Source organism: Callorhinchus milii, unplaced genomic scaffold, assembly GCF_018977255.1.
Source record: "Callorhinchus milii isolate IMCB2004 unplaced genomic scaffold, IMCB_Cmil_1.0 Scaffold16, whole genome shotgun sequence".
Classification (NCBI taxonomy): Eukaryota; Metazoa; Chordata; class Chondrichthyes; order Chimaeriformes; family Callorhinchidae; genus Callorhinchus; species Callorhinchus milii.
In genome coordinates this window covers 4,254,127-4,266,556 of record NW_024704757.1, presented here as the reverse complement: position 1 = coordinate 4,266,556, position 12,430 = coordinate 4,254,127, and the positions used below count along the sequence as shown (strand labels likewise).

At 42.5% G+C, this 12,430-nt stretch overlaps 1 protein-coding gene across 5 annotated transcripts in view; it reads right to left on the bottom strand.

Moving 5' to 3' along the window:
* Positions 1 to 97: 97 nt before the first annotated feature.
* The window catches only part of wdr90 (WD repeat domain 90), a 42,582-nt gene continuing 30,249 nt past the window's right edge, over positions 98 to 12,430 (bottom strand). For all 5 annotated transcript variants that reach the window (XM_007903481.2, XM_042340961.1, XM_007903482.2 and 2 more), the window contains exons 30-43: positions 12,270 to 12,369; positions 11,572 to 11,693; positions 10,587 to 10,743; positions 9,266 to 9,456; positions 8,045 to 8,213; positions 7,850 to 7,961; positions 6,260 to 6,431; positions 5,830 to 5,952; positions 4,654 to 4,834; positions 4,132 to 4,262; positions 2,399 to 2,542; positions 1,361 to 1,486; positions 534 to 618; positions 98 to 270 (exon numbers count right to left, since the gene is read on the bottom strand). In XM_007903481.2, the coding sequence (XP_007901672.2) occupies positions 101 to 270; positions 534 to 618; positions 1,361 to 1,486; positions 2,399 to 2,542; positions 4,132 to 4,262; positions 4,654 to 4,834; positions 5,830 to 5,952; positions 6,260 to 6,431; positions 7,850 to 7,961; positions 8,045 to 8,213; positions 9,266 to 9,456; positions 10,587 to 10,743; positions 11,572 to 11,693; positions 12,270 to 12,369 (1,983 nt within the window). In that variant the 3' untranslated portion in view covers positions 98 to 100. The remainder of the gene's footprint in view (positions 271 to 533; positions 619 to 1,360; positions 1,487 to 2,398; positions 2,543 to 4,131; positions 4,263 to 4,653; positions 4,835 to 5,829; positions 5,953 to 6,259; positions 6,432 to 7,849; positions 7,962 to 8,044; positions 8,214 to 9,265; positions 9,457 to 10,586; positions 10,744 to 11,571; positions 11,694 to 12,269; positions 12,370 to 12,430) is intronic.

Below are 12,430 nucleotides of genomic sequence, written 5' to 3'. Positions count from 1 at the left end.
GATTTCTGAGAGCTTTATAAAGGGGGGGGAGCAGTCCATCTATAGTGTTTATTTTAATCTTTCATTCTTCATGTTTTCTACAGACGTTTGAAAGTAAGTATCAGGGCTTCAGGGAATGTTTCTGCACTTCCCAGATAAACACCTCATTGTACGATGTAGACAGGAAATATTTCCCAGATGGTGTGAATCGACTGAATTGAACAGTATCACTGTGCCCAGGCAAATCCTGGAAATTTCCACTTGGATATTCAATCAATCTCAGAAGTCTCTCTGTGCAAAAAATAAATATTAATGATACATTAAACATTTATGGGTGAAATATTTTTTGAATAGTTAAGTTTCCGGAAGGGTGCTGACCCTGCCATAATGTTAAACTCCAAACAATGTTTAAAACACTAATTGACACTTATCCACACGTTAACTATACTGGCGATTTACTAACTACAATAGGCTCAAAGTGGAAGTAAGATCCCAGCAAAACCCTGAGAGAGAGAGAGTTGAGCCACCAAAACAGAATGAACTCACTGTCTTACCGTTCGAGCCAACAGCTATAAGGTGGCCTTTTGGAGAGATACTCAAACAGGTGGCCCAGTGAGACAATGTCATCGTTCTAATTATCTGTTAAAAAGAAAAACCTTTGGTTAAAAACAGAGGTGACCTGACTTCGAGTTTTTAAAACATATATTGTAAATATCTTTGTCATTGTTGGAGAATAGATTTTTTGATTCACTTTAGCACACAGTACAGCCCAGAGAAGGGTAAAATATTAGTTCATTCATTGGTCTCAACTCACCAACCCCATCATTTTAACCCCTCTGATTGAGCTTTTCAATGTAATGCCAATTAGTCCCAGATGACACAGTATTAGAGACAATCCATTCGACCCAACTAGGTTGTTGCAGTGTTTGTTCCCCACACAAGCCTCCATTCCTGCTATTCTCATGTATGTATAAAGTTTTCTCTTTAATACATTGAAGCACAGTTCACAGCAGTGAATTCCACTGACACGATAAGGTGCTACATCATATGCAAGGACTTTCAATTGTATATTATACAATCATAAAATATTTCTTTGGTTCGATGATGATGTGCACCATTTCCAACACGATGAGAGTAAAGGACCCTTTCAGATCTTTGCAATTACACAATGTGGATTCCTGGGGTTGCTTTCTGGAATACTGATCCTCTTAAATCCTTTAATATAATATGACAATGAGAAATGTTCTGTGTGAGAAATTAGAGGTTCGTCTGCATTGTACAACTACATGGTCACATACAAATGCACCGTACGTGTATTGCAGCTACCTTACGATTAGTTTTGAACAATTCTGATGCAGGTTTGTTGATTGTTGGGAGATACCTGTTTTACGTGTAGACTGTAGAAGATGATCTCTGGCTCCACTCCATATCCCACATAAACCACTTCACCACTTTGACTCGGTGAGAAAGCGGCTAAGCTTGGCGGCACATTACTCCTGTCACACGCCTGAGAAACACAAAAGATTTCCAAACGTGCATTTGCAAGTTTCATCATAGCAAGTATTTTCGGTTTATTCCGAACTCTGCTGAGCACCCAAGATACAGTGTCGTTTGTACAAAGTGGGATGTGATGTCAGCAGGACCTGATGACCTGGAAGTCAACCATTGCTTTGAAGCTAAAATGGCTGACAACTTTCAGATCATCAGGTATCTGCCGCCATCGTATCCTTAGGTCATTAGGTTGCTGGCATCGTTATTTTCTGTTTTCTCCTTGCTATTGAGCCTAACTGTCCTGCCATCAGCAGTGCCCTGGAGTACACAAAATGAAGACCATCCTCTCGTGTCTTCTGTACCAGGTTCCGCGAGCCTGTTGCCCCCATCCAAGGCCAATGACTCCCATCCTACAGAGGGGATCCTCATCCTCTCTTTTAAATCCCTCCTGTTCTTGCCCCACTCCACCTCTGCGAACTTCTTCAATCCTACCAACCTGCCCGCTCCCTGGGCTCGACAGGCACTGACCTGCTTCCTGTCTACCCGACCATTGGTGATTGGGTTTTCAGCCTATATGCCCACACTTTCTGCAACTGCATCCAACATTCATCATACTGGAGCCCTTGCCCTCATCTCCTTCAAAGTCCATCTCAAGACTTTCCTCTTTTTGATCTTTCCTCCCTCCCTCCGCAGCCCTCCCGAATCTACAAACCCTCAACTGGGATATCTTCCCGACATAAAAGGCATTGTATCAATGCGATTTATTGTTTTGGTGGATCCAATCTTCCAAGACATCACCATACATAAAGGGCTTTATATAAATGCAAGTTGTTATAAGACATTACACCCCATGCATGAGAAGGAACAGAGCCTGGTTTGTAGAATGTACTAGAGATTCCCCCCAAAGTAAAAGAGTAATCAGTCTTACCCCAGGATCAACAGGCGCAGGAAACGTCAGCCAATCAATGAGTTCACATTGGTCTTTAAGCCAGTCAGCAGCCCAGACACTAACACGTCGATCGGAGCTGACAGACAACCACATTTCACATCCTCGAAGCCCAAATTCATCAAACTGGAAAAGAAATGCAAATAAGTCCAGTGTTCTACATTTAGATACTAACTCTCCTGGCATATTAGCTAAAAGGGAATGGTTTTACTCAACACGTTCCCAGTGGTTGTTCATTTTCTCAAAGTATCAGTCAGTAATAATAATAAAAATAATAATCCTTGCATTTGATACAGCGCTTTTCATGTCTTCTAGACGTCTCAAAGTGCTTCACAGAATATACTGTAAAGTGAATTGACTGTATATTTGTGGGCAAAATGCGGCAGCCAATTGCACACAGCAGTGTCCCACAAACAGTCGTGGATTATTATCAGGAGTGTGGAGTAAGGAAACTTGCCCAAGGTTTCACCCTGCCGGGAATCGAACCCAGGTCTCTCACTTGTGAGGCGAATGCTCTAACCACTAAGCTATAGGACTCCACTCTTCCCTCTGAGTCAGTCTTTGTGTCGTTCAAGCCTCAAGTCATGACTTTGAATTCAGTCTAGACTTACACTTCTATACAGTGGTGCTCAATCGCTGCAGTGTTGTACTTTGGATACGAGGCCTGTTTAGACGATTGTTAAAAGATCCCACAGCACAAATTGAAAAAGAGAAGAGTTTTCCAAATTCTGGCCTCTGCCCACAAAATATACAGTCAATTCACTTTACAGTATATTCTGTGAAAGCGCTTTGAGACATCTTGAAGATGGGATAAGACCCTACATCAAATGCCAAGATTATCAATATTATTTACTGAATGTAGCAGGTGAGTAAACAAGAGAGTACTTTGCAACTCTGGAAAGGGATGTAAACATACCATTAGATGATATAATGACTATCATGCAGGAGTGATGTGCGGACAAATATATCCAAGAACTACATTCAGGACAATAGCAGAACCTGCTGGATTTGCCTCACATTTGAGGCTATCACAAAAGATTTGAAAATCCCGCTGAAAACGATTGTGTTTCAAGGGGAGATGGATGATAGGAAGAAAGGACTAAAGAGCGGGTAGGCCTAAGAGAACCAAGATTAAAACAATTTTAAAGTTAAAAAAGATTAAAAAACAAGTGATGGGTTTACGGGTGCAGAGTTTAGTACAGGTGATGATATGGGCAGCAGAATTGAATTAACTGGATTTTATGAACGTTTTTTTGCAAGGAGGTCATAGAGGTGATGAATGCGTGGGTAAGGGTTTCAGCTGCGTTGGGCGTGAGGTATGGTCAGAGGCAGGCGATTTAGCGAAGGTGGAGAAAAGTGATCTTGATCAGGGACTGGATCTGGGAGTCCTTGAAAGTGACAGTAATGATGAAAAGGGCTGTGAAAAATGCTAACAGTATTCTGGGTTTTATAATGAGAGCATGTTTAAACGGTGCATGTACACAGCCCATGACCCAGTTTTCTGTTAAGTTCTCAGACAAGCCAGATGAGCCTGACATACGCCTCTGTGAGTGTATGTTTGATGTTCAGATTCAAACTCAAGAGTTGTAGCTATGGGCTACACACATTTTTTCTTTGAAACATACTTTTGGACATCTTTCTTTTTTGAAACATACTTTTGAATTTCTCTCACCTTGGGACAGATTAACCTTGTGACAAATTTATACTGAACCAACCTTTTTCAATGTACACTGAATTGTTGTAATGGGGGAACCCCTGTGGTCACTGATAACACGGACTGTCAATCCTGTTCGAGGGCTACTGATGGCCACAAGGCCATCTTTATCTCCTGAAAGAATAACCTCACCTGGGGAAAAAATGCATAAAGATTTGTCAAACATGAATTGAGATACATGTTGCTAATGCAAAGACAAATGGTATGTGTTGATTAGCTACGTATTATTGTTGCATGTTTGTGATCAGGGATCCAGTGCGTTTTGAAAGGAACATTGCATTCTGCATTGATATTCCCTACAACAACAAATTACAATTGGATAGTGCCCTTCACATCAGAAAGACATCCCAGAGCCTGGACAGTCAGGGGGTTTAGGAACCGAGCCTGGAATTGGGGTCAGGGGGGTGGCAGGGTGGTCGAAGGCACGGTCGAAGAGGACTTGAAGGAAGCAAAAGAGGGGTGAGGCGGTGGGATTGCAGGTTAGAGTTCCAGGAGGTAGGTGTACAACATACATGCAACATACCATCCATGGAGTAAGCGATAGCACTGACTGCCACTGGGTGTGGATGGATCTTCAGTTCCATTTCTGTCTTTAAAACGTTGAAAAGGCGAATCGTGCCATCGCTGTATCCAGCCACTAGCTGTTCTTTGGCAAGAAGCTCTCCTGAGTGATGCACTGGACTCCATGCCATGCACAGACAGCTCTGGGTTAAAACAGAGAAAAGTACTCACAGGATGTAAAGGATTTGATAATTGACTTGTAGTTGGATAGCTACTGTGCCCAATATTGCCTCTAAATGAGCCAAAGTGATCATCTCCAGTGCAACAGCTACAGTATAACAACGTCACCTTCAAAATTCTCATCATAATAGGATACAAATCAGTATAAATTTTGCATTATTTAAAAAAATCTAAACCTTTATCTCCTGCTGGCATTGAATACTGTAACAGGGTTAGGTGTTCTGAAGAACAAAGCAGAATGAAGTCCAGACATGTTGAGGAATAACAATGGAACTTTACTGAACACAGATTCGGGAATCACATGTAGCCCCCACCCCATTTCATGGCTATTGGAGATCAGTGTATTTCTTGGGACATGAGGCTGGATCCTCATTTGAAGACCTGCTCCACCAGGGCACTGCCAGATCTCCTTACAGCCTGTGCCAGTCCTAAATATTCCCTCATGCTACAGCTGTGGGCTTGGCTTTCTGTACTTTTTCTGTGAATATTCTTATTTAAAATCAGAGTTCCACCTCTGTGGAAATTTCCTGGTGTCTGCATTGGAATGCATACTGTCTCCCTGGATGGATGCACCCTGATTACCTAACTCTGGAGAGAAAAATGTAATTCCCTTTACTTTTCAAATCATGCCAAGGGATCTTTAAAGTCCATCTGAACAGGCAGACATTAAAGATCTATCTGGCAATGCAGTGCAGCCAGCACAATACAAGTTATTGCTGCATGTGTTTCCCAACGATGATGAGAAAAGCAGGGAAACTGGATTAAAAGATCTGCCATGGTCTAATAAAATGGTAAAACAGACCCAACAGGCTGCATGCTGGAGTTCTATTCCTATGTTGTCACTCCTCAGTACTTGAGATAGCCAGTAGCTGTGAAAGGGTCTGGTCGCAGTTATACAACTAGCCTCTATTCAACCCTCCCTAGCCCACTTTGTGTTCTTTTCCATTTAGTAACATACCTGATTAAGCACTTGAAACTGTACAACCAGCTCAGTACTTTGCATGACCCACACCCTCAAGCTGCCATCTTCTGCACATGTGGCAAAATGTCCCTCATTAGGGCTAAAAATCACTTCATTCACCTAAGTGAAGAAAGAAGAAATGTTGTTTATTCACAGGTTATTTATGCTTTAGAGATTTTACAGCGAAGTGTAGTGACTGTGTATTCATAGGTGAACACAGCAGCAAATTTGCAAACAGCAATGCAATTTATGCCCAATTTATCTGGGGATTGTTGGTCGAAACTCACTTCTCTTTTTGAATAGTAGCATAATAAAGGGACTCGATAGGGTAGCTACAGAAAAACTATTTCCACTGGTGGGGGAATCCAGAACAAGAGGCCATAATTATGCAACTTTTCTATGTGCAATAGAGTGGATGCCAACTGACCTGGTTTCTATGGCCGCTGATCAGACGGATACTGGTGTTCTCAGCCCAGTTTATATACCACAGAGTGCCTGCTGTGGTTCCCACAATACCCATATCCATGATATCATCAAAGACTGCACTAATCACTGTACCATCCAAAACCATTTCATGTTCCAGGAGCACTGAACTTGACCTGGCAGTGAAAAGAAAACAGTATGCGTGAAATAGTTAATTTACACATCAATGAACAAAAAAAGGGTATTCTGACAGACACTACATAAAATATGGAGGAGGTCAGATTATCTGGCAGAGTTACATAGTATCTCAAACCTCTCCTTCTTCTGAAATATATCATCTGAACCAAATGAAAATCAAAACTTTCTGTAAGCGATGCAGTGATGGGATTTATTTTAGGATGAGATTGAGCAAGCACATTTCTTAAGAGCAAAAGCAGCAAATTAGTGGTAGAAAAGAGGGTTTGGCAGAACTATTTCATGAGCTTTGCCTCAGTATTCACCAAGGAAAATTTAAAGCAATATGGAATAGCCAGATAATGCTAAGCTTGTACAAATCACTGAGTAGGCTGCAGATGTGTTCAGTTTTGGGCACCTCACTTCAGGAAAGATGTTAAGGCCTTGGAGGGAGGGCAGAGGAGATTTACAATGATCCCAGGGATGAGGGTTATAGATGTGAGAGAGATTGGCGATGTTGGGTCTGTCTTCAGAGGACCTGATGGAGATGCACAAAATTGTAAATGGTTTTGACAGGGTGAATAGGGAGAAGCTATTTCAAGTGTTTCGAGTCAGTGACTGGAGGCATAGTTGTAAGGCAGTCACAAGGAGTAAAAGAAATTTTTTTTTCCCCACTCAAGAGAGTCCTTGAGCTCAGACCACACCAAACTCCATGACCCTATCAGCCCCACCCTCACCTGGCTGCACTAGCCCCCACTATCCCCCAGAGGATAGAGTTCAAAATCATTGTCGTCGCTTTCAAAGTCCTCCACTGCTTTGCTTCTTCCTACCTCTGCTAACGCCATATAGACCTGTTCGCTCCTTCTGCTTAGTGGGCTCCGGCCTGTGGGCTCCACGTTCCCCGCCCAGCCCGCCCCACCACCAGCGGCCGGGTCTTCAGCCTCTCTGCCCTCACCTTTTGGAACTCCATCCCAGTCAGTTCGCCTCGCTCTCTCCCTTGCCTCCTTCTAAGGCCTGTCTCAAGACCCTCCTTCGACAGCGCCTTTGGTCACCCTCCTACCCCCACCCTTCCTGATCTCCACCCCCAGCTTGGGTCCCAATCCCTGACTGTCCAACAGCTTGGGACGTTCTCCCGACGTGAAAGACACTATACTCATGTAATTTGTTGTTGTTGAGACGTGAAATACACTGACAAGTAGAAGCCAAGTATTAAGGGTTTCACAAGGGAAATAGACAGGTATATGAAAGGTAGAGGCTTGGAAGGGATAACGCAGGGCAGTGGGATTGAAATTTCTCTGAGAGCCAGTGTAAACAATAGACCGAATGGCACTGTGATTTCTAGCTGTTATGCAACAAAGTCACATACTTAAGAAAAAGAACCTAAAATGACATGTCAAATAGATTTAGACAATAGCATCACCTTGCTCCTGTACCCTCAAGTCTCATTTCCTGAACTGCTGTGACTGTCCATAACCGGACCTTCTTTGCGTTACTACCGGTCATTAAACGGTGTCCTCGACACTTCACAATCCCTACAACAGAAGATCAACGTAGTAAATAACATCGTAGTCTCATACTCCAACAGAATGCTGTTTTAGCTGAGACTAAAACCTACCAATCTCTCCGTCATCTGCATCCCAAACCATGAAGCACCGATTGTACTGGGTATCCCAAGCACAGACCTTCCCTGTGCTGGTAGCAGTATAAAGAACAGAATCTGTGTTGTAGCACAGTGCAGTGAGCTCCACAAGGCCCACCTCATCGGGGACTGGGACTCTGTGAACCTGCGATACAATCACAAACATTAAGACAAGCCCAAACATACAGTAAATTATTTTGAAAAGCTGAGTGCCTGACACCTGTGGAAACCATGCTTAAAAGTTTCACACATGTATGTCACCTACACAGGGAAATTCCAATGTTTGGATTGGAACGTGCACTCTCTCAGTGGAGACACAAGTGTGTTAGGTGCTGGTTGGCAAGAGCCAAATTTGAGGGACCCCAGAGTGTGTATTAGGATACTGCTGGAGTTTAATAAACTAAAACCACATAGCTTGCCATTGAGAGCAGTGTGTGGCAGATTTCCTGCTGCGTCTCCAGCTAGGACCTCCCTAACCATCAAGGTTTCAGCTTGCGAGGTTAGCAGGAGCTGAGTCGGAAGAATCCCTGATTAGTCTGCTCCTTCAAGTCCTACCAACGAGCTGGTTAGTCTGTCATCAGCAGTGCCCTGGAGTATAGTACTGCGGACCTGACTGGCTCAGGAACCGGACTACTGAGGGTTGACTCAATTCCAACAATCCATTGTCAGACATGTAGCCTTGTTTTTACTAACTCCCCCCTCCAAACAAGGGAGGAGGTTGTACAGTACTTATTTAAGTAAACTGGTTTGAACACTACAAAATATGGAATGTTAGTATTGATGGAAATAAACCAATGTTTGACCCATACTGGAAAGTGTCACATGTGTATATTCACTAAATGAGGACAGCAACAAAGTTGACTCTATTAAATATGATTGAATAGCCTGTTAACAATAAGGACAGGAGTCTTGGGCTTCAGGAGAGAAGGAAAGTCAATTGGAAAAAATTGATAAAGCAGTTCGATGAAGTGACGGAACAGAGGCTCAGTCATGCAGATATACAACGAATCATATAAGACTGTACAACACAGAAACAAGCCATTCAATCCAACTAGTCTGTGACAATGTTTATAGGACAGTCTGTTCTCATTTATTATTATTATTATGATTATTGTCAAAAGCCTGAAGGTATTTGCCTTCGCAGCTCACACTGAGCGGAGAAAAGGTATGAAAAATTCAAACAAACATGGATTTTACCTTGAGTTGTACATCACTGCCATTCTTTTCCAACAACCAGAATTGCACAGCTCCCACCCCAACACAGGCAAATTCACAGGCAGTTGTTGGGTCAAATGCTATTTCATGGACAGCATCCAATACCTTTGTCATGGTTAATAGCACATAATCACTGGTATCCCACAAAGCAATTGTGAGATCTCTGTAATCTCCTGGAAAGGATATTAATCAGTGTTAATAAGCTGCAGTCAGTTCTCATTTACACCCTTGCTGGTTGGAAGTGATATTTCTTCGACTAATATTTTGTTCAGTAATAATAATCCTTGCATTTGATATATTGCCTTATAACATTGTCTCAAAGCATTTCACAGGATTTTACTGTGCAGTATAATGACTATGTATATGTAAGGAACATGGCAGCCAAAATGTGGAAGTTAAATTCATTTTGGACCTCGGACGTGTTCCTGATGTGAAACATACAACAGTAAAACCTCACATAAGTCATATCAGGTGGGACCAAACATTTAATATCACTTATGCAAAGTATGAAGTCCTGCAGTGCATTGGTTAGAGCACTCGCCTCGCAAGTGAGAGGACCCGGGTTTGATTCCTGGACAGGGCAAAACCGTGGACAAGTTTTCTTATCCCACACATCTTTGTTTACCGGGCAGTAAATAGGAACCCGGTTGTTAGTCGATTGGCAGATCGCTTTCCGGGAGTAAAAATCCCTTCAAAAATAATAATGATCATTTTGTCACTCAATCCATGACCGTTTGTGGGACGCTGCTGTGTGCAATTGGCTGCAAGGGAGGGGGCGAGACAGAGGGACGGTAGGTTGGAGTTCCAGAGGGTGGAGGCAGAGAGGCTGAAGGCCCGACCGCCAATGGTGGGGCGGGCAAGGCGGAGGACGTGTAGCAGGACGGAGTCCACTGAGCGGACAGGTTGGTAGGGGGTTAGGAGGTCAGAGGTAGGGAGGTGCAAGACTGTGGAGGGCTTTAAAGGTGAGGACCAGGATCTTGAACTCTATCCTGAGTGGTGGGGAGCCAGTGGAGCTGGGCGAGCATAGGGGGGTAATAGGTGCGGGAGAAACCTGGACTCAGTCCCCACCCTTCCACCGATACAGTCTGAAGAGCCACACCTTAAATGGGCTTCCACACTGCCAGTATTCAGAGTTGGTTATATACAAATGTGACGTAGACAGTTCAAAGTGAGTTCATTTTCAAAAGAAGCACAATTGGACAGAAATGCTAAAATCAAAAAGTGTTTTGCTGAACAGTCTTCACAATACTGATGTAAATAGTATCCATTGTCACATGAACCAACCACATGTTTCAGAACTTACCCACAGATATCAGTAACCGATCATCCCTGGAGTAGGCCATAGCTTGCACCTCAGTTGTATGTTGAGAAAGTACTTTCTTACAAGTGCCACTTGTCACATTCCAAATAAAAATACAACTGCTGGCCTGACCTTGGCCGCCAGAGGCTGAGGCGAGATCCTTCCAGATAAAACATACACCAATAATTTGCAGATGAACCATTATAATTCAACAAAAATGATGAAAGCAATAAATCATATGTGAACTCCACTCAAGGAAACATGATTGAGCTGCACACATCAAAGACTTGATAATACATACAAGTATATCACAGATATTTTGCCATAAAATCTCAACTCCTCTACAACACTAAATTGAACTGATATAGCACCTTACATCTTCCGTGGAGAGTGCTATATAAATCCAAGTTGTCATTGTGGTTGTTCATCTAAGAGCAAGTCTCAAAGCACTTCATAAAAGCGGAACGGGAGTCTGAGCTGGGAGGGTGAGAGGGTAAGGAGGAGATGGTAAGGGCACAGTTGAAGAGATAAGGTTGTAGACAAGTTGTGAGTCCAAATTGTTTTTTTTTTGAGTCAGCTGGCCTCAACAACCCTACCTGGTAACTTGTTTCAGTCAGTAATTACCCTCTGCATAGAGAAATACTTTGTGGTATCTGTCCTGATTGTCCTTTGCAACTTTAAACCCATGTCTTGTTCTAATGTCTTGGTGTAGCCTAAGGTATTGATCTAGGTTTTCTTTTCAATCCCGTTTAAAATGTTGTACATCTCTATGAGGCCCCCTCTGTGTCATCTTCTCTTAGCATAGTCAAGCGTAATAAAGGCATGGGCGAGCCACAGGGGAGGTGGATGGGGGCAATGTGCCGGAGGTGGTGGAAAGCTGAGCAGGTCAGAGCACAGGTGTGCTGTTTAAAACAATAGTTCAGAGTCACACAATAATAATTTTTTCTCTGAGCAGATCAATTCTCAGCAAAATCCAGACTAGGCATACCTGTGCATCATGGCTCAATGCAAGGGTGGAGACTTCTTCAACATGACCAGTTAAATGTCTTTGAGACCCAGAGTGCAAGTCTTCAATTATCACCAAGCACCCACATGAGTAGGCAAACAGAGCTGGAGATAAACACACAAAAACCATCAATGAAGAAGCTGAAGCACTATCCAAAAAGCAAGCTACGAAAGCAGACTTGGTACATATGATAAAACGGCATTAAGTTAAGCTAGAAAATCAGATACAATATTAGACTAGCGACTCTTGGTTTGAAGAATATAATATATTTCAGCAAAAAATATTGTGAAGTTTATAATTTTAGTTTTCATTTTGTTTCATCAAACTGATTGCATAGAACAAAAGTTTCAGTTTACCAACCTACTAGAACAATTTATCCCACACATTATTCAACATTTTCTCTGTGAACTATAAGTCAAAATACAACTTTCTCCAAATTCCCCATTCGCCCTTCTGAAGGCAGCATAGATAACAGCGCTTATGCCAGGTAGTGAAAGTCTCCACTTGATCTCAGTGATAATTTCTGTCCATCAGAGCTGGATAACCCATTTGGAAATGCAAGATCTTGATTAGCAACTGTACACTGTACCTTCCTTTTCTCCTGATCAAGTATATTCCGATTCCAAACAGTGTTTTATGTTGGATTGATTCCATATTCTTATTATATTCTTATTAATTACCTGTATCAGGATTCCAGACCATGTTTCCTCTCCCATTTCCATTATATCCGTTGACCACTTTCAATTTCAGTTTCTTCTTGCCAGGAGAGGGAACTGCATTCTATAAGGCAGGTTCAGAGTGCGAGTTGATCACATTACTTATTACAGTATTATAGCTGTGC